General features: G+C 37.8%; 2 protein-coding genes across 2 annotated transcripts; both read right to left on the bottom strand.

Moving 5' to 3' along the window:
• Window positions 1-11,218: 11,218 nt before the first annotated feature.
• LOC133069311 (olfactory receptor 5G3-like) lies at window positions 11,219-12,163 on the bottom strand. Its single transcript, XM_061160741.1, has one exon. The coding sequence runs from the start codon at window positions 12,161-12,163 to the stop codon at window positions 11,219-11,221; it is 945 nt and encodes a 314-aa protein (XP_061016724.1).
• A 9,856-nt stretch (window positions 12,164-22,019) lies between these two features.
• Window positions 22,020-22,964, bottom strand: LOC133069255 (olfactory receptor 5G3-like). The gene has a single exon (XM_061160614.1). It carries the CDS (start codon window positions 22,962-22,964, stop codon window positions 22,020-22,022), a length of 945 nt encoding a protein of 314 aa, XP_061016597.1.
• Window positions 22,965-23,060: the final 96 nt, after the last annotated feature.

Genomic DNA, 23,060 nt, shown 5'->3' with positions numbered 1-23,060 from the left:
ATGTCTATTCACATAAACATTGCCCCAGGACATTCATCTTGTCACAAGAGATGCATACTAGGCATCCTTCAAGAGAACACACTGGTCGTAGCAAACACCTTCTTCCAACAATACAAGAAGAGACTCTACATATGGACATCACCAGATGGTCCATACCAAAATTAGACTGATTTATTCTTTGCAGCCAAGATGGAGAAGCTCTATACAGTCAGCAAAAACAAGACTGGGACTGTGGCTCAGATCAAGAACTCATTACTGCCAAATACAGACTTAAATTGAAGAAAGTAGAGAAAACCACTAGACCATTCAGGTATGACTTAAATCAAATCCCTTATGATTATACAGGGGAAGTGAGAAATAGATTTAAAAGAGCACATCTGATAGACAGAGTGCCTGAAGAACTATAGATAGAAATTCATGACGCTACACAGGAGACAGGGAGCAAGACCACCCCCAAGAAAAAGAAATGCAAAAAAGCAAAATGGCTGTCTGAGGAGGCCTTACAAATAGCTGTGAAAAGAAGAGAAGCGAAAGGCAAAGGAGAAAAAGAAAGATATTCCCATTTGAATGCAGAGCTCCAAAGAATAGCAAGCAGAGATAAGAAAGCTTTCTTCAGTGATCAACGCAAAGAAATAGAGGAAAAAACTACAATGGGGAAGACTAGAAATCTCTTCAAGAATATTAGAGATACCAAGGGAATATTTCATGCAAAGATGGGCTCAATAAAGGACAGAAATTGTATGGGCCTAACAGAAGCATAAGATATTAAGAAGAGGTGGCAAGAATACACAGAAGAACTGTACAAAAAAGATCTTTATGACCCAGATAATCACGATGGTGTGATCACTCACCTAGAGCCAGACATCCTGAAATGTGAAGTTAAGTGGACCTTAGGAAGCATCACTACAAACAAAGATAGTGGATGTGATGGAATTCCGGTTGAGCTATTTCAAATCCTAAAAGATGATGCTGTGAAAGTGTTGCACTCAATATGCCAGCAAATTTGGAAAACTCAGCAGGGGCTACAGGACTGGAAAAGGTCAGTTTCATTCCAACCCCAAAGAAAGGCAATGCCAAAGAATGCTCAAGTTACTGCACAATTGCACTCATCTCACATGCTAGTAAAGTAATGCTCAAAATTCTCCAAGCCAGCCTTCAACAATATGAGAACTGTGAACTTCCAGATGTTCAAGTTGGTTTTAGAAAGGCAGCGGAACCAGAGCTCAAATTGCTAACATCTCTTGGATCATCAGAAAAGCAACAGAGTTCCAGAAAAACATCTATTTCTGCTTTATTGACTATGCCAAAGGCTTTCACTTTGTGGATCACAACAAACTGTGGAAAATTCTTAAAGAGATGGGAATACCAGACCACCTGACCTGCCTCCTGAGAAACCAGTATGCATGTCAGGAAGCAACAGTTAGAACTGGACATGGAACAACATACTGGTTCCAAATCAGGAAAGAGTCTGTCAAGGCTATAAATTGTCATCCCACTTATTTAATTTATATGCAGAGTAAATCGTGAGAAATGCTGGACTGGATGTAGCACAAGCTGGAATCAAGATTGCTGGGAGAAATGTCAATAACCTCAAAATTGCAAATGACTCCACCCTTATGGAAAAAAGTGAAGAACTAAAGAGCCTCTTGATGAAAGTGAAAGAGTAAAGTGAAAAAGTTGGCTTGAAACACAACATTCAGAAAACTAAGATCACAGCATCTGGTCCCATCACTTCATGGCAAATAGATGGAGAAACAATATAAACAATGATAGACTTTCTTTTTGAGGTCTCCAAAATCACTGCAGATGGTGACTGCAGCCATGAAATTAAAAGACGGTTGCTCCTTGGGTGAAAAGTATTGACCAACCTAGACAGCATATTAAAAAGCAGAGACATTACTTTGCCAACAAAGGTCCATCTAGTCAAAGCTATGGTTTTTCCAGTAGTCATGTGTGGATGTGAGAGCTGGACTATAAAGAAAGTTGAGCACTGAAGAACTGATGTTTTTGAACTGTGGTGTTGGAGAAGACTCTTGAGAGTCCCTTGGACTACAAGGAGATCCAACCAGTCCATCCTAAAGGAGATCAGTCCTGAGTGTTCATTGGAAGGACTGTTGCTGAAGCTGAAACTCTAATCATTTGGCCACCTGATGTGAAAAAATTGACTCATTTGAAAAGACTGTGATGCTTGGAAAGATTGAAGGCAGGAGGAGAAGGGGATGACAGAGGATGAGATGGTTGTATGGCATCACCGACTCAATGGACATGAGTTTGTGTAACCCCAGGACTTGGTGATGGACAGGGAGGCCTGGTGTGCTGCAGTCCATGGGATCGCAAAGTGTTGGACACGACTGAGTGACTGAACTTGACTGGGCATCCTTCAAAGAGATTTTAAGGTAATTTACTCATCTGTAATCTCATAGGAGCCCAGTGAAGTAGATTACTGCAAAATCCTAGATTCTCCCAACTGTCACCACTACCCTCACATACTTTCTACTCTTGCAACAAGTAAAGCAAGATTCTCCCTCATAAACTTACTCTCTTCCTTCCATTTACAGTGTATCTCTAACTGATATCTGCACAATTTTCTCCTTCACTTTATTCAGGTGTCTGCTATAATATCCCCTCATCATGGACCCAACTCAGTGGAAATAAAATAACCAAAAAAAAAAAAAAAAATCCTCCATAAGAAAATGCTAGATTAAACATTAAAAAAGGAAATAGAGTTAATGTTTTCATCTATTTGAGGATTCAATAGATGTAATACATTTCCTCTAAAATCAAGGGCAGTCTCCAATACTGTGATACATGATCTCATGAGAAAGAAAAGTATGGAAAAGGAAGGGAGAGGAGCAGAAAGGAGCAAAGGAAAGGGAGTAAAGGAAATGGAGAAAAGCATAAAATGTTACTTGGGGAGGCTATGGCCATGCTGATATTTTGAAGAGTAAAAGAAAAAGAAAACATTCTTAGTTTCAAAAATCTCCTGTAACAACAGAGTAAGTAATTTATAACAACCTTAGTCCCTGGTGGTTCAGCTGGTAAAGAATCCACCTGCAATCTGGGAGACCTGGGTTCGATCCCTGGCTTGGGAAGATCCCCTGGAGGAGGAAAAGGCTACCCACTTCAGTGTTCGGGCCTGGAGAATTCCGTGGACTGTGTAGTCCGTGGGGTCACGAAGAGTCGGACACGACTGAGAGACCTTCACTTTCATAGCTACTGGAGTAGAATAAAGAATTGTCAGGAGTATATGCAGTGAACGTGAAGTTGCTCAGTCCTGTCTGACTCTTTGTGACCCCGTGGACTGTAGCCTGACAGGCTCCTCCACCTGTGGGATTTTCCAGGCAAGAATACAGGTTGCTGTTTCCTTCTGCAAGGGATCTTCCTGACCCAGGGATCGAACCCGGGTCTCCCACATTGCAGGCAGACTCTTTACTGTCTGAGGCACCAGGGAAGCTAGACTGGAAGCTAAAAGCAAATAGAGACAATAAAGGTCAATAATCCATTGAACAATCAAGTGAACATTCCAATGATGAGTGATGTGACTCTTAAATCAGCTTAGGGTAAGAAGACATGAATGAGCAGAATGATGAAAGAAACTGATCCAGGGAGAACTAGAATAGAAGTATTTCCCTAAGCAGTCTCTCTTTCCAGTTTGCTAAGAAGAGATTATAATTATGACGTAAAGTAACTATGTGTTTTATTCACTCACCCATTTAGCACTTTCCCCTGAGGATTTGCCATGTGCCAGGTACTCTTCATTTCTGTGCAAACCACACGTGATGCTTTCTCCTCACAATTTTCTACCAAGGTCTTCAGTGAACTGCTTGTAAAGGGCTAAAATGCCATCCCACTTTCTTTTAATCTTTTTTTAACAGATTTGTATTGCCATGATAAATCACTGAGTTGAAAAACCTTCCAGGTAATATCCTGAAGGATTATACAGGGAGATCATATCCCTGGAAGGAAAAACTAGAAACTTGAAGGATATCATTGCTAGGAAGCTCTTTCTTTTGGTCAGTATGTGAAAAGATAGCATTCAGGTTACCAATGGGTAAAGGGGGAAGGGATAAATTTTGAGATGGTGTTGACAAATATACACTACCACATATAAAATAGTTAATTAATAAGGACCTACTGTATAGCATAGGGAATTCAATACTCTGCTATGGCCTATATGGGGAAAAAACTAAAAAAGAGTATATATGCATACATATATATGTATATGTATAGCTGATTCACTTTGCTGTACAACAGAAATTAATGCAACATTATAAATCAAATATATTCCAATAATACTAAATTTTAAAAAGATAGCATTCATAGAAACTTTGATATATTATATAGAATCATAGAACTTTAGAGAAGGCAGTCATTTAGATGGCATTGAGTCTATTCCCCTTTTTACAAATTAAGACATCAAGAACCAGAAATGATATAGGATTTATCTGCTTTTAGTCTTCTTAATATTTGGTGACCTTCTTAGGCCAAATTTGGTTTTTCTTTTTAATAAACACTTCAGTCATTCCCTGTAGCTCAAATTGTAAAGAATCTGCCTGCAACACAGGGGACCAGGGTTCGATCCATGGGTTGGGAAGATCCTCTGGAGAAGGGATTAGCAATCCACTCCAGTATTCTTGCCTGGAGAATCCCATGGACAGAGAAGCTTGACTGGCTACAGTCCATGGGTCTCAAAGACTCAGACATGACTGAGTGACTTAGCATACACATATGCATTCAGTCACTGCAACATTTAAACATATACCACCTCAGGGAGCAAGAAGTGTTATGAAAAAAAGAAGGAATCTCAGTTCAAATGTCACTGTCTGTGGCAGACAGTATAGTGGAGGGGATCAGCACAAGGCTGGAACCAAAGGGATTTAGAATTAAATGCTGACTCTGCTCTACTTTCTCTGTTTTCCCTGGTGGCTCAGATAGTAAACCGTCTGACTGCAGTGAGCAAGATCTGGGTTCAGTCCCTGGGATGGGAAGATACCCTGGAGAAGGAGATGGCAACTCACTCCAGGACCCTTGCCTGTAAAATCCCATGGAAAAAGGAGTCTGGTGGACTACACTCGGACACAATGGAGCAACTTCACTTTCACTTTTCACTTACTGCTTCTTTTTATCTACAGATATAGCTTTGTATTACTAACGTATGTTAAAAAGTAATAAAGAATACTTAACTCAGAGAGCTGTTTTTGAAAGAGTGGATTAATATATTAAGTGCTCACTAAAACTCACTGCTGCTTTTTTTCTTTCCTCTAGTAGGTTTTTCGCAAATCTGAGGTCACCATTCATTTCTCGTTCGCTGTGATTCCATGGCATCATAACATACCTTTATTCAAGAATTTCAAATCACAATATTATTTCCCAACATAAAACAATGTGAGCTTCCCCAGTGCTTATCAGAGTACTTGGTGGGAAAGGGAGATGTGCTAGATACTTGAATAAATAAATTAGTAAAAAAGAAAATTAACATTATAATTTCAACCATACTTTCACCAATTACACATCATCCCTGGATGGTATCATTGTGCAATTATAAAGACAAATATATGTCTGATTCTCACCAAAGAAATATGGAGAGAGCAAGCATACCAACAAAAGTACAAACAACAATAAAGTCAGTAACACAATCTTAGGTGATGCTGTGATCTTACTGGAAATATGAGCTTTGGGCTGGAGATAAGATTCAAGAACATGCCATCTTGTCTTCAAATACTGAAAGAGCTATTATGACAAAGGGCTGTTATGAACAACAGTGGTTTCACTTTTTTCTTTGAGCAGCCTCAAAAGACAGATGGTGTCGCTGAGGATTTCAGCCATAAGATCATTGACTTAAGCTAAGAAGGTAAGGATATTTTCCACCTTTAGAAAATTCCACAAGAGAGAGAGTTGCTTTTGGAGGTACAAAGATCCACGATGTTTTAAGGGACCCAGTCAGGCAGTGATTGGATGGCAATTTAACAACAATATTTCAGAACAAATGAGGAAAAGGATTTGAGAAATTTATCAGCAGGACTTGAGTTTCTGTCATCTTATTAAGTATGTTATTCTAATTCAGAGTAACAGAATTATTTTATTTTCTCAACTCTATCTGAACACAATTCAAGACATAATGGATACAGAGCCTATTAAGATGGATAAATCCCTAATCAGTGTTTTCGACTCATCCAAGAGGAAAAGGAAAAGAGGGATGAATTATTTAAAATGACCAACAGGAAGTCAAGGCAGAGGACGCTGTGAAATCATCCAAGACCCGGAAGTCTCAGTACTCAGCCTATGAGTCAGCTGCACCCGCATCACTTGGAAGTGTGTCAGAAATGCAGAATTTGAAGCCCCGCTCCAGTTTAACTGAACCTACATTTTAACAAGATCCCCAGATGATACATACACACATTAAATATTTAAGCACAAGTATAATCACTTGCATTTCCCTACATGTGAACTTCCCAGTGAATCACCTGTGTAAACAAGGGCACTATGAAATGTCATTGTCTTATGACATTGAACAATGTTAAATACAAAATCGAATTCCCTTTATAGCATAATTGTGGCAGGTCAAAGTATCTGCAGTTGCATATTTCATCTCTGCCATAAATTATCTGTGGGAGATCCATATGATTGTATTTGCTGTAGTCAAATGGTGACTGTCACTTAGTGATAGTTCTTACAGAAGTCTAAGCTTCCAACAGAAACATGAGTCATTTCAGATTGTATTTGTATTTGCTGGCAAATTAGTTCATATAATATAGGAAAAATAATGAAATACAGTTTTTAAATAATCAGTTTTGACAAAGCATATGTCAAAAAACCACCAGCAATGGAATACCAGTCAAGTTACATCTCTAGATCCACATTAAAATGGAGAGATTTATGAATATTTTAACAACTCAAATAGGCCAAATTAACATGCTATCCATGTTTAAGAATCACTTGTTTAGTGTGAAGCATACAAGAGAATATCTAAGTTAAGCTGTTCTATTTGGAGGATTTTAAAAACTAATTTTGGCCAAGTACTCATCATATCATTTTATGAATTTGGCTTCTAAGCTAACTCACCTCTTTGGTAAAGTCCTTTATTCATCTATTTTAATTACTTCAGAATGATACCAAAACGTGTGGACTTCCAGCCTCAGACAAGAATAATTGTCTCTAACACACTGTTCTTTAAGCTTCATGAATTCTGACTGTATTCCCTTCACGATGGGTGACCTCTGTCCTGACTCACCTGGGGTCTCCTAACTCACACGTATGAAATAAGTCCTTGCCCTTTTCTGGCTCCCATATGGCGCAGTATGATGCACATATTTTCCTTGAAAGTTTTGAGTCAATTGCACTTGATGCCCGAAGAACCCTGAAACTCAAGGGTCTACATCCATAGAAGAGAAATTAAAGTGAAACAGATATAGAGTTTGACCCAATATTACCTCACAATGGGACTTTTTTCTCAAAGGAAGATCTCTAAAGAAAAAAAAAAAAAAAAAAAAAACTCTCATCTTGGGGCCGTCTTTGAGAAGTTAAGCAGATTTATACTGAAAAAGAAGCACTGCATGCTGAGATAAAAACTCACAGTTAAAAAACTATTTCTGAAAGTAGATACAGATTGTTTTGGGAGATGGGACATAAATGAGGGAAAATCAAATATATAACACTAACTATACGCAACACTTGGGAATATCTCACTTTAGGTTTATTTAGACTGACTAGGGAGTAGTCAGGTATGGATGTAGTAGTCATGTGTAGATGTGAGAGTTGGACCATAATGGCTGAGCACCAAAGAATTGATGCTTTTGAAATGTGGTGTCAGAGAAGACTCTTGAGAGTCCCTTAGACTGCAAGGAGATCCAACTAGTCCATCCTAAAGGAGATCAGTCCTGTGTGTTCATTGGAATGACTGATGCTGAAGTTCCAATACTTTGGCCACCTGATGTGAAGAGCTGACTCGTGGGAAAAGACCCTGATGCTGGGAAAGGTTGAAGGAGGGAGGAGAAGGGGATGACAGAGGACGAGCTGGCTGGATGGCATCACCGACTCGATGGACATGAGTTTGAGTAAACTCCGGGAGTTGGTGATGGACAGGGAGGCCTGGCGTGCTTCAGTCCATGGGGTCGCAAAGAGTCAGACACGACTGAGCGACTGAACAACAGGGAAAATCCCCAGTTGAGGAATGGGCTCCCAGAGGCCACTTGCCAATATGCTTTTAAGTATATAATATAGTCATGCTAAGTTGCTTCAGCCGTGTCTGACTCTTTGCAACACTATGGAGTTGTAGTCCACCAGGTTCCTCTGTCCATGGGAATCTCCAGGCAGGAATAATGGAATGAGAAGCCATGCCCTCTCCCAGGGGATGTTCCCGATCTAGGATCAAATATGCATCTCTTGTGTCTCCTGTGTTGACAGGCAGGTTCTTTATTACTAGCACCACCTGGGAAGCTGTTAGGGGTCAAAACTTATTTTCAAATATATCACAGCGCTTGGTACTTCTAGGAGAAACTAGTTAATCAAAGCCTAACCTGACAGGGTATTATTAGAGTTTAAGTGACCTGTGGGAAGAGAGAGGCCAACTTTATCTTCCTCTGAACTTCCACATGGGGGAAGGGAAATGCCCAACTCCAGCCCACTCTAACCTTCTTAGGCCAACTTATGGGGGGTGAGGAGACCCTGTGAAACAATTGTGAAGTTTACAATTCAGATACCTCAGTTCACTAAAAGACTGAGACCTAATCATAGGACATAGAACACGTCTCTTCCCCTCACACCTCACATCACAGTTACTAGAGACCCATTTACAGCAACTCCTTTTACTCAGCACACCATGTCTGGCTATCAAGAAAAAATTACAAGGCATAGAGAAAGGCAAAAAATACAACTGGACAAGACAGAGCAAAGGTCAGAACCAGAACTGGCAGGGATATAGGAGTGATAAGACCAGGAATTTAAATCGGCTCCGATTAAAATGCTAGAGATAAATACACTGTGACAAAAAAAAAAAAAAAAATCTTTGATGAGATGATTAGTAGACTGGATGTGGCTGAGGAAAGCATCAGTGTACTTGAGAATGCAATAGAAACTTCAGAAACTGAAAACAAGAGTGAATGAGGACTGAAAAAAAAAAGAAGAATGTCTAAGGACTGTGGAATAACACAAAAGGTGTAACATATGCACAATGGTAATATCTAGAGAAGTATTTCAAACAAAATGACTAGGAATTTCCCCACTAATATTAGACACCAAACCACAGATCCAGGGAACTCAGAGAACACAAAGTGGGATAAATGCCAAAAATGAATAATAACTATACTTAAAATTTTCAAACTATGAAAATCAATAGTAAAGAAAAATTCTGGAAAGAAGCCAGGGACAAAAAATATCCCTACAGAGAAACAAAAGTAGGGATTACATCAGAGTTCTTCTGAGAAACTATACCTTATGAAAATTAAGCACCTCCTCCCAGGTATCAGCATTGCCAATCAAGTGATTTCAGTGTGTGGATGCCATAACTGACATATAATTTCCCTGCTACTGATGTTGAGACTCACTCTTTAAAAAAAAAAATAAATAAATAAGGAGAACTGCTTACAGACTTATAGCGTGAACAAAAATGCAGCTCCAACTGAATTTCTGTCACTTCCTAATGTGAAGAATCAGCTACAAACATTTCTCACTAATAAAAGCAAGCAAAATAAAAATGATCTTAACAAGCAACACGTTACACTTATAAAGTCTGAAGGAAAAGAATATGATGCTGTAAGGGAAAAATACAGAATGGCTCAAATGAGATTGGAGAGTTAGGGTTATTCTCGGAATGAAAGTCACCTTAGCCAGTATTTTTAAAAAGTAGTTATCCATGTAAATATGGTACAAAAAGTATTCTAGACAGAAAATACATTAGGATTTCAGGACAGCAACAGCTAGAGCTAGAGAATACAGTTGGTTTTGAATATATTTGCATATACTTGGGGAAGGAGCACAGAGGCATTGAGAAAATTTATAATTATCATTTGTTTCCTCTTGTTCTTCTTTCAATCCCCTTTCAAAAGATGTTGCATCATAAATATTTAAGAAAAAATTAAACAGACAGGAAATACTTCAGGTGTCATATTAGGAAATGGAAATCTCAAAAGGTGATGTGATTTGTGATATGCTATATAACAAAGACACAGAACAGATGGATTTAAGGCAAAATTTGATGGAAAAGAAGCTGTTGATCTTTCTAGATAAAACCAGGAAGAATGTATGTTTCCCCTTGTCACACCTAAGTCCAAGTTTTAACAATTCTTTTTTTTTTAATATTTGTTTTATATTGGAGTATGTTTGATTAACAATGTTCTGTTAATTTCAGGTGTACTACAAAGTGATTCAGTTATACACATATGTATATCTATTCCTTTTCAAATTCTTTTCCCATTTAGGCTATTACAGAATATTGAGCAGAGTTCCCTCTGCTATACAGAGGTCTTTGCTGGTAACCCTTTTAAACTATATGTTAAATGTAGTAGTGTGTATTGGTCAACTCCAAACCCCCAAGTTATTCCTTGCCCTACCTACCTTTCCTCTTTGGTAACCATAAGTTTGTTTTCTAAGACTGTATGTTTTTGTTTTGTAATTAAGTTTATTTGTATAATTTTTTTTACATTGTGCATATAAGTGATATCCTATGGTATTTGTCTTTCTCTCTTTGACTGACTACACTTACTATGATAATTTCCAGGGTTAGTAAAATGATGTTGAAAATTTTTACAAGACTGACAATTAGTGATGATAGTTTTATATCTGGATAAATTTAAGATAATATTTTGTATGCCATTCAAATTTCATATTTGCATTGTCATGTGTTCTACAACTGTTCACTCACTTTCCATTGCTCAGCTTTTACCAAGGTCCATGAAACCTTTATTAATGAACTCTGGTGAACTTTTCCTTATACTATTTGATTTTCTGGGGAAGATTAGATTGTTTTCCCACATATAAGAATGCATAAATGTCCTTCTGGATTATGTTACATTTATACCATATATATATATATATATATAATATTTTGTATTTCCTATTATTTTACAAAGGAGAAGACTGGAGAAAAAGCAATATAAGCAGTAGTTTCAGTATATACATCTGTCAGACCTAGGGATTAAAAAGTCTATTTCTTAGTCCAGTATTCTTTTAACCACACGTAATCAAATCAACATCTTTGGTGCAGCACAATTAGAATTCTATTTTATCCACCTTTAAAAATAGTTTTCCTTTCAAACCGCCTGCTGAATGAATTCTTCACTTCTTTGTTCCTCAAGCTGTAGATAAGAGGGTTCAACATGGGAGTTAACACCATGTAAAAGAGGGAAATCACTTTACAGATATCTAGGGAGGAACTTGAGCTAGGTCGAACATAAATGAAGAAAAGCGTTCCATACAGGATGGAGACAACTACCAGGTGAGAAGAACAAGTAGAGAAAGCTTTCCTCCTCCCATTGGCAGTCTGGATCCTCAGGATGGCCACCAGGATGCAAACATAGGAGATCATGATGATCAGGCCACTGAGTACGCCTATCGCTCCAGCCAAGGTGAAAAGTATACATTTAATCACTGAGGTGTTTGTGCATGCTAGGGAAAGCAGTGGTGAAATGTCACAGAAAAAGTGATTGATAACATTTGGACCATAGAAGGGTAAGCGAAATGTCAGTGTGGTGTGGGTCATAGAACTTACAAGAGCCACAGCATAAGGGCCTATACCCAGCTGCACACAGACCCTCTGGGACATAATGAGTGTGTACAACAAGGGCTTGCAGATGGCCGCATACCGATCATAGGCCATGGAAGCCAGCAGGAAACATTCACTTGCCACAAAAAAACCAAGGAACCACATCTGTGCAGCACAACCCATGAAAGAGATGCCCTTTCTCTCCACAAAGATATCACACAGCATCTTGGGGGCAACAGAAGAAGAGGAACACAAGTCTACAAAGGACAAGTGGCTAAGAAAAAAGTACATAGGAGTGTGGAGTCTGGGATCAATCCCTATGAGAGTGATCATCCCCAAGTTACTCCCTAGTGTGACAAGATAGACAAAAAGAAGAATGACAAATAGGGCAATCTGCTGATAGAGATGATCTGTGAGGCCCAAGAGAAGAAATTCAGTCACTGCTGTCTGATTCTTATTTTCCATTGGTCATTTGTAACCTATACAAGAAATAAAAAATACATGGCATTTTTTAAAATCAATAAGCACATATAAAAGTCTTTTAAACTAATTATAGTTGGTTTTTTTTTTTCTTTTAATCTATATATGTGGCAGTTACAGAAATAATGTTAGACTGGTTGACAATGTGTCTAGGGACTAGACCTTGTCACTTGGGCACACATCCCATAAACTTGGGCAAGTTTATACTTGATCTTTTTGGAGTCAGCACTCTCTGCCTTTAACAGTCTAACTGCAATATCAAAAACTCCTGTGGGTTCTAAAATTGTATTTGATGTGAGATTCAGTCTTTGTATTTCATCTTTATTGCTTGATAGGATAAGAACACCCCCTAAGAATACAGTTACCAGTGATATTGTAAGACACAAAAGAAAATTTAGATCTTGATAACAGACATTGGGATGAGCTAAGTAGAACAGAAATAAAAAACACTTTCAGTTCTTCTACTGATGGAATGAATAGTATCATTCGGATATTATGACGACAACATTCACATCTGTGTATATTAATCTATCCCCTTATGAAAAGAAAGTATTAGAAAGGTAAATGTATACAAATGCCAGAGGGTTATTTAGCATGAAGAATATTATGTTGTAACACATGACAATTATATTTATGCTTATGTAGGGTTTTCTTGAAAATAGAGACTGGATTCGTTTACTCTTTGACAAGTCTGAAGATAGGAGTGGCACAAAAAGAAAAAGGATTTAAAATCGAGGTTAGCGTGAAGAAAATTTCACCAACCATATAGTTTGAATAACGGAACATAATGCCTTGGGAGAGACTTAGATGCCCTTCTTTTGAGATTAATTAATCTGTCAAACAACACATAGCAACTTTTTATGGAAACTATATAAAAAAACACCTGCATTAAGCTCATCTGACTTAATCTCTAGATGATTTCTACTTATAATTTTTATAAATGTATGAGCACATTCTGTTAACCAGAATAATAAGATTATTTCCCAAATTTTATATTTAAAAACTTATTTAAGATGTAGATTTTAACAGGTAATGTCTCTGTTATTAAGAAAATGTGTATAATGTCAAATGTTTAAAATTTTTATTTAGCCACAATTTTTGCATGTGTGCATGCTAAGTCATTTCACTCACATCCAACTCTTTACAACTCCATCGACTGTAGCTCACCAAACTCCTCTGTCCATCAGATTCTCCAGGCAAGAATACTGGAGTGGATTGCCACTTCCTCCTCCAAGGGATCTTCCCGAACCACGGATCGAACCCGCATCTCCTATTATTCTGCTTTGGCAGGGGATTCTTTACCACTAGCACCACCTGGGAAACCCTGACACCATTTTAAGGTAAATATTATTTTTCTGACTCATCAATTGAGGAAGAGGATATCAAGCTGTTATAATTATAGTAAGAAGTCCAAGGTGTGTCAGTATCGGTAGCAAAGATTCTAGTGTCAAATCATGTGTATAATCAACTCACTTCCCTCTATAAGTAAAACAAAACATACCACATTTTGAAGATATAATAATTAGGATGTGGAACATGAAATGCTATGGTATAGAACAATAGCTAAAAAAAGTCTACATCTCTATTTTATTTTTATAATTTAAGAAAATATCTATAGAATTCACTTTCACAAGGCAATTGCTTATTAAATGTCAACTAATAATGTCAGTTATTATTTTTAGGAATTTAAACTTGGTTGGGGAGACAGGACTTAGAAAGAAAAGGAAAATTTACATTTCAGAGAGGTCCAAGATAAAACATGCCCTAGGATTTCAGAAGAAGGAAGGGTCACTGAAGTGAGCTGAAGTGGTTGGTGAAATTTCTCATCTGAAACAATTCTGAAAGCAGAGCTTTCAGGCAATGGTTGTGGATATTTATGGACATTGTTGTGAGGGTAGGATGCCATACCTGCCACTATTCAGCATGTGAACCTGAACAGGACACATATCTGCTTCTGTTAACAAGGAGAATGATCTCTATGCACTTTCCATTTCTGGCATCTCTGACCTTAGAATTCTTCTTGGACATTATGTTATCTCTATAATGTTAAAAAAAAGAAAAAGGGACAAGTTCAGTTTAAAAAGTCAAAAGATTAGTTGCTTAGTTCTCTGAAAAGCTGGACTAAACACCAACGACCACTCTCTTTGGAGTACTTGAGATGGTGAGTTTTATATTCCCTAAAGCCAAGTTCAGCTGAAGTCTTTCCACCATGTTTCAAATTTTCTTTTTATACCCAAACTATGGAATACTCACTTCACTGAAAGAATTATTTGTTTTCCTGTTCACTGCTTCAAGATGAATAGCAAAACCCAGGGATTTCTGGTTTCCATCATAAAGTCAGTGTGGAAGATTTAATTCCCATTTTGGTAGTCAGCGTCTGCAACAAGCATGACACCCTCAACACCTGGTAAGGAAGATAAGTCTCGATGCTGATGAGTCTGCGGATCAAGAGAGACACCTTATCCTGAACACTGGCTCATATGCAGTGCAAGTAAGGCATGCATGTTCCTGGTAGTTTTAACTGCTCTAAAGCCAGGTCTCTGAAGAATTAACCCTCAAGAGTGTACACCCGAGGGACAAAATTAAAGCACTATCATTGGATTTTGTGCCAAGGTTATTTCCAAAACAATGTCTTTTCTCAAATAGAAGATTCCTGGGGGTGGGGGGGGGGCATGTTTTTCCCCCTTTAGATACTCTTTGTAAAAACAGGCCCTCATTTGCATCCATAGAGAGTGATGAGCTAAAAAAACTGAGCAACAGAGGGAATGAGTAGTGCTCTGCCTGGATCCTGAAGCCTAGGTTCAAATCCCAGCTCCATGGCTTGTCCCTTTGAGCTAGTGGGGTTTTTGCTTTTTTTTCTTCCTTGTCTATTTTCTATTTGTTTTTAACTATCTGTGCCTCAGTATCCTTATCTATAAAATAGGGATGATGGATTGCTTGCTCACGCTGGAAGAATTAGATGTGTTATTACAGGCAAAGCACTTACAAGGTTACATGGCACATAAGCACTCATTAATGCCTAGAAGCAAAGATTCTATGTTTTATAAAAATAATTTCCTGCACGTCATGTTGTTTTGATTAGGTCTTTGATTACTTAAGAATTCCATCTTGGCTAGACTTACAAAAAAATAAAAAAGACTATGAGAGAAACGCAGCCTTCTAGTTTTACTACATGGAAGTAAGCTTCCCTGTTGGTGCAGACAGTAATGCACCTGCCTGCCATGCAGGAAACCTGGGTTTCAGCCCTGGGCTGGAAAGAGAAGGGAAGGGAATGGCTACCCACTCCAGTATTCTTGCCTGGAGCATTTCATGGAGCCCAGTGAGCTACAGTAAACGGGTTCACAAAGAGTCGGACACAACTGAGCAACTAACACTTTCAAAGTGAATTTCATACATTTTTTTTGTTACAAACTTCCATGTCAAATCATTAGAAATAAACCAGGTCTTTTCCTACCATATAAGCTTATGGCATTAAGATAGAAATAATAACAGAACAATTTTTCTCACTGTAATAACGAAAGTCTAAAATTTTGTAATCTTGTCCCTTGACACCAAGGTTTGCAGTGTTAAGTAAAGAGCTTTCACATTTTTGATAGAAAACTTAAAATCAGAGAGGGGATTCATTTTTTTTTTTTTCATTGCAATGCTGTTTACAATAGCCAAGATAGCCAAGACATAGAAGCAATCTACATGTCCATCAGCAAATGAATGAATAAAGAAAATGTGGTACATATATATGATGGAATATTACTCAGCTATTAAAAAGGATGAAATAATGCCAATTGCAACAACATGGATTTGGAGAATCTCATAATAAGTGAAGTAAGTCAAACAAAGACTTACATGATATTGCTTATACATGGAATCTAAAGAACGTGATGCAAATGAACTGATATACAAAACAGAAACAGACCCACAGGCTTAGAAAATGAATTTATGGATACCAGGGTGAAAGGTTGGAGAGACAGATAGACTGGGAGTTTTGGATTGACATGTATACACTGCTATATTTAAAATAGATAATCAATCAGGGCTTACTGTATAGCACAGAAAACTCTGCTCAGTATTCTGTAGTAATCTAATTAAGAGTTTGAAAGTGCATGTATAAATGAATCACTTTGTTGTACGTGTGAAATTAAGACAACACTGTTGATCAACTATTGGGCATGTGCAGTCACTCAGTTGTGTCAGACTCTGTGACACCATGGCCTGGAGCCCGCCAGGCTCCTCTGTCCGTGGGTTTTACAGGCAAGAATACCGGAGTGGGCTGCCATTTCCTCCTCCAGGAGATCTTCCTGACCCAGGGATCAAATCCACGTCTCCTGTGTTTCCTGCTTTGGCAGGTAGATTCTTTACCACTGAGCCAGCTAGGGAGCCTGTTAATCAACTGTACTCCAATATAAAATAAGAATTGAAAATAGTGATAATAAAATGCTTAGAGAAACTTACAATGTGAAACTTCAAACTACTGAAGGCATAACCATAACTTTGTTTTGAGGGCACACACCAACCAGTGCTTCTTCAGGGTTCTGTCACCTTCCCAGGAGAAGACCAGGCTTGGAACATAAGAAATCGGTGGTCATCAACTGCTTGCCTTTGCAATAAAATAACTCTCCTCTGAAATTTATTCTTTTTTTTAATTAGGAAATTAAAGATTTTTTAATTGAAATGTAGACTGACCTACAATATTACACTAGTTTCAGACGTATCGTGCTTCCCTGGTGGCTCAGCTGGTAAAGAATCCGCCTGCAATGTGAGAGACCTGGGCTCGATCCCTGAGTCGGGAAGATCCCCCAGAGATGGGATAGGCTGCCCACTCCAGTATTTGGGCCTGGAGAATGCCATAGACTGTATAATCGATGGGGTCGCAAAGAGTCAGACAGGACTGAGCGACTTTCACTTCCACTTTCAGATGTATGGCATAGAACCTTGATATCTGCCTATATTATGAAAAATGATCACCATTAAGATATGTCTAGTAACCATCTGGTCCTATACAAAGTTATTACACTATTATTGACTATATTCCTTATGCTTTATATTATATCACCATGACTTTTATATAACTGGAGATGAGTACCTCAATCCCCTTCACCTATTTTGCCCACTCCTTTCAGCTTCTTTCCTTCTGGCATTTACCCATTTGTTCTCTGTATCTCTGAGTTTGTTTTGAAATTGCTTTGGTTTGTTTGTTCATTTTATTTTTTAGATTCCATGTATAAGTGGGATCATGCAGTATTTCACCTGATATGATACCCTCTAAATCCATTCATATTGTCACAAATGGGCACTTCATCTTTTATGACTGGTAGTATTTCATCATGTGTGTATATATACATACATATTTACATATCACATCTTCTTCATTCATCTGTTGAAAGGTATGTAAGTTACTTTCATATGCTGACTACTGTAAATAATGCTACAATAAATACCTTTTCAAATTAGAGTTTTTGTTTTCTTCAGGTAAATACCCAGAAGTGAAAATCCTGGATCGTATGACAGTTCTATTTTTAATTATTTGAAAGAATTCCATAGTGTTTCCCAAAGTACAATCTGTACTAGTTTTCCTATCTACAATGCCACCAACAGTGCACAAGGGTTCCCTTTTATCCACATCCTTGCTAGCACTTGTTACTTGTCATCTTTTTCTCATTAGCCATTTGGATAAATGTGAGGTGATCTCTCATTGTGGTTTTGATTTTCATTTCCCTGATGAATAGTGATGTCCAGATTTCTTAACTGAATTGATCTTTAGATTTGTAGCCAGTCTTTACAGGACCATATATGACCTCAAGTCTTAAGTGATCTGTTCTTCTTGGAGTTCTTTCTTGAATTCAAGGGGTAAATGAGGACTAAAATTTCTTAGGGCAAGCCATTCCAATAGGATAGTTTTTTGAAATTCAATTTCCAAATTTTATTGGAAAGTGTTTCCCATCTCATTGTATTAGAAATTCACTGAACCATAGGTGTAAATAGATTGAGTTAATTCAGATTATTGAAATTATTCAGAAAAAGCAGTAGCAGATTAACTGTTATAAAAATCCAAGCTTTCACCACATTAAACATCAGTGTTTTTGTTTGTTTTATAATATATGTACAAAGTTTTGTTTAGGTTTTGTAATTGTAACAACTTATCTTAGTAACTTGTTTGACTAGTGCATTCAGCAGATTCTTGGAATGGGTTCCTGGAATCAGACCACTCACCAGACAAATGGAGATGAGAGTCCACTGCTGGTGGAATGAGGCAGTCATAACCATTAGCATGCCCTAGCCCAGCAACTACTAAAACTCACCAGTAGCGAGTTGGGGTAGAGCACAGTTGAAAACTGTGCATTGGCTTTTGCAATTTTTTCTAACATGTGAGAACTATCGAGAGCAGTGGTAACTATTGCACAATGAATCTGGCAACTGTGAAAATCCACTAATATGATAAGTGATGAGAAAATAACGTTTAGGCCAGGTAATTTCCAACTCAAGGATATAAGAGCAAAGAAGATATTGGGTGACTGTGTTTCCTTAGAAGGCATGCCTTCCACTAAAGGAATTTTAAAAAGACACTAATGGAAGGGAATCCAGTTTCATGAGAAATTCAGTGGTAGAAGGTTCTGTTATGGATCTAGACTTCTTTTTTTCCCCCAATTATTTTTGTTAGTTGGAGGTTAATTACTTTACAATATTGTAGTGGTTTTTGCCATGCATTGACATGAATCAGCCATGGATTTACATGGATCTAGACTTCTTAAAGTCAGTGGAAATGATATGATTCCAGGATACTTAAATCGAGAAATTAATGCCTTTACCAAAGATACAAAGGGTGCATAAGAAGTAGTCACATTATTTCTCTATTTAATTCAGCAGTCTAGACCACCTGGAAACTGGATGACTCTAAAAGAATGCCTGTAACTGAACAACTACATGTAAAAGAATGAAATTAGAAGATTCTAAGCACCAAATACAAAAATAAACCCAAAATGAATTAAAGACTTAAGTGTAAGACCAGATATTCTGAAACTCTGAAGAGAAAAACATAAGCAGAACACTCTATGACATAAATACATAAATTGCAGCAATATTTTTTCAATCTGTCTCCTAGAGTAACAGAAATAAAAGCAAAAATAAACAAATGGGACCTAATTAAACTTAAAATTTTTTTGCAAAGGAAATGATAAACAAAATAAAAAGCTTATGGAATGGAGGAAAATATTTGCAAATGATGTGGCTGACAGGGGATTGACGAATTCCCAAATTATACAAATATCTCATACAGTTTAATGTAAAAAAAATCAAATAACTCAGTCAAAAAATTGGTGTGCATGCATGCTAAGTTGCTTCAGTCATGTCTGACTCTTTGAGACCCCGTAAATTATAGCCCGCCAGGCCCCTCTGTCTATGTGGCATTCCCCAGGCAAGAAAACTATAGTGGGTTGCCATTCCCTTCTCCAGGGGATCTTCCTGACCCAGGGATTGAACCCAGGTCTCCTTTATTGCAATCAGATACTTTACCTCCTGGGCCACTAGGGAAGCCCTCCCCTCAAAAAAAAAAAAGGCGGGGGGGGGGGGGGGAGGCAGAAAACTTGATTAGACATTTCTCCAAAGAGGACGTAATAGAGCCAACAGGCATGTGAAAAAACACTCAGCATTGCAACTATAAAAGAAATGCAAATCAAACTACAATGAGGTATCACCTCATGTTAGTCAGAGTAGCAGTCATTAAAAAGCCTACAAATAATAAATGCTGGAAGGGATGTGGAGAAAAAGGGACTCTGCTGTTGGTGGTAATATAAATTGATTCAGCCACTATATAAAACAGTATGATGGTTCCTTAAACACTAAAGTTAAAGTTAACATAACATTTTGCAATAACACTCTTGGGCATATATCCAGAAAAAAATTATTCAAAAAATACACATACCTCAATATTCACTGTAGCACTATTTACACTAGGCAAGACATGGAAGCATGCTAATTGTCCATCAATAGATGGATAAAGAAGATGTGGTATTTATATATACAGTGGCATAATACTTGGCCATAAAAAGAATGAAATATTGCCATTGGCAGCAACATGGACGGGCCTACAAATTATTATACGAAGTGAAGTAAATCAGACAAAGAAAGACAGATATCATATGCTATTCACTGATATGTGGAATCTAAAAAAAAGGTATAAAAATGGTAAAAATGAATGTATTTAAAAAACCAGAAATAGATTCACACACTAGAGACATTGTGGTTACCACATAAGAAAGTAAGGGGTTAGTTATGTTAGCTATGAAACTAACATAACATTGTAAATCAACTATACTTCAATTAAAAAAAAATGAATACCAAAAAAAAAAAAAAAAAGATGCCTGTAGACTGCTTCCAATCCCAGTAAGCAGCAGTCCCTCTGACCATGCTCCACCAATACAGGACACTTTAACGGAGCTTCAGCACATGGCATGCAGTCATGATTTGAGGAATGTAGTCTTTTCCATTCTGATTAGGAAAAAAAAAAAAAATCAGAAACAGTTTACTTTCATGTAAGATGAACAAAAATATTCATTTATCATATTGCTTTAAGGCTATGTCAACCCTATTTCATTCCTTACTATAGTCTGCAGGTATCTCACCCCCTCCCCCTCCACTACACTTAGTGGATACAATATTTAATGGCCTTTTCACTGATAACATTACATGAATACAGCAAGTTACACAAACAGGTGCTCCAATATTTGAGGTCTTGGTAAAATGCATGTGGTACTGAGTTCAAGCTCACTCTGCTCACATGACAGGCCAATAAATCCAAGAGACCAGGTGTTGAAGCAAAGATTATTACTTTATTCAGAAACTCAGCTGACCGAGAACATGGCAGACTAACATCTCAAAATAACCATCTTATCGTGGCCTGGATGCCAGTTTCTTTTACAGAAAAGAGATGAGGGAGGGGGAGGTGAGGAAACAAGGTAAAAAGACCATTAGTCTTGTGAATAGCTCCTAGAATGGCAAGACTCAGGGAGGGGATGTGTTAATTTCTTCCTCCCTATAGCCATTCACAGGTGGACAGGGTCCCAAAAAAAGGCATTTTGGTTTAATATTCTGGCAGAGGGGACAGGTTCCCAGGACATTATGTATAAAGAGTATCCTTTAAATGAACAAAAGGAACGGGAAACAAGGTTAAGGTAAAAGAAACAGATCTAATGTAGAGTCATTGGCTCTTCCCTGCAACATATATTCTCCAAAGAATGAGAGAAAATTCATTAAGATGCAGAAATTTGACACATTAGGTAAATATCTACAGATCTAGTGGTTAGGTCTAGTGCTCATGTTAGAACACCCCCTACAAAGAAAAATTCATGAAGAAAGAACTTGAGTGTCTAGGGAGGCTTCTTTCAGTTTGGAGACAGCATATTCCACACCTGGGACTATTTTTATAACCCATATGTAAGAGAGGTATGGTCTGTCACTTGGCTCACATGCATAAATATTTTCTTTGTTTCATTATTTTCTCTTTAACACTGACTGTGGTACATTAAAATTTCCTTGTAACATTGAGTTTGCCCATTTTAAATAGAATTCACATATCCACAATTGTAAAAATACTCAGTTTCTTCTAGTATATTTTTATATTTATATTCTCAATTCATTTCTATATTGTTTTAAACCATTCTCACATGACAAAGAACAAGATTGGAACAGGAAAAAAAAAAAAAAAAACCTTGAGAACTACACCATTTCTCAAATCATCTCGAACAGGCAGAGCCAGGACTCACATGAAGCTTCAGATTTCCAGGCTAGTGTTCTTACCACTAAACATTCTGCACCAGTGTCTACACTAAAATATTAATAGACTTCTATTTCACCTACCAGTTGGACAGTTTTCCCTTTCAAACTTTCTACTGAATGAATTCTTCACCTCTTTGTTCCTCAAGCTGTAGATGAGGGGGTTCAACATGGGGATCATCACGGTGTAAAAGAGAGAAATCACTTTATTGATACCTAGGGAGGAACTTGAGCTGGGTAGAACATAATTGAAGAAAAGAGTCCCATATAGGATGGAGACAACTGCCAGGTGAGAAGAACAAGTAGAGAAAGCTTTCCTCCTCCCATCAGCAGTCTGGATCCTCAGGATGGCCACCAGGATGCAAACATAGGAGATCATGATGATCAGGCCACTGAGCACTCCTATTGCTCCAGCCAAGGTGAAAAGCACCAACTTATTGATCCGGGTGTCTGCACATGCAAGGGAAAGCAGTGGTGAAATATCACAGAAAAAGTGATTGACCACATTTGGACCACAGAAGGGTAAGCAAAAAGTGAGAATCGTATGGGTCATGGTGCTTACAAGAGCCACAGCATAAGGGCCTATAACCAGCTGCACACAGACCCTCTGGGACATAATGAGTGTGTACAACAAGGGCTTACAGATGGCCATATACCGATCATAGGCCATGGAAGCCAGCAGGAAACATTCAGTGGCCACAAAAAGACCAAAGAAAAACATCTGTGCAGCACAACCCATGAAGGAGATGCTTCTTTGATTTGCAAAGATATCACACAGCATCTTGGGGGCAATGGAAGAAGAGGAACACAAGTCTACAAAGGACAAGTGACTAAGAAAAAAGTACATAGGCGTGTGGAGTCTGGGATCAATCCATATGAGAGTGATCATCCCCAAGTTATCACCCAGAGTGGCAAGATAGACAAAAAGAAGAATGAAAAAGAGGACAATCTGCAGATAGAGATGATCTGTGAGGCCCAAGAAAAGAAATTCAGTCACTGCTGTCTGATTCTGATCTTCCATTGGTCATCTGCAATCTGTTTTAAGAAAGATTTTTTGATGAAAATTAATAATTAACTTATTAAGCCAATAAAAGATTCTGTTAAACAGGTCTACAGT

The sequence above is a fragment of the Dama dama genome, chromosome 1 (assembly GCF_033118175.1).
Source record: "Dama dama isolate Ldn47 chromosome 1, ASM3311817v1, whole genome shotgun sequence".
Taxonomy (NCBI): Eukaryota; Metazoa; Chordata; class Mammalia; order Artiodactyla; family Cervidae; genus Dama; species Dama dama.
Note: the sequence above shows the minus strand (reverse complement) of the source record. Positions and strands in the feature narration are given on the sequence as shown.

Excerpts from the sequence above, each read along its gene's own strand:
- LOC133069255 (XM_061160614.1), bottom strand. The coding sequence starts at position 22,964 with ATGGAAGATCAGAATCAGACAGCAGTGACTGAATTTCTTTTCTTGGGC.
- LOC133069311 (XM_061160741.1), bottom strand. The coding sequence starts at position 12,163 with ATGGAAAATAAGAATCAGACAGCAGTGACTGAATTTCTTCTCTTGGGC.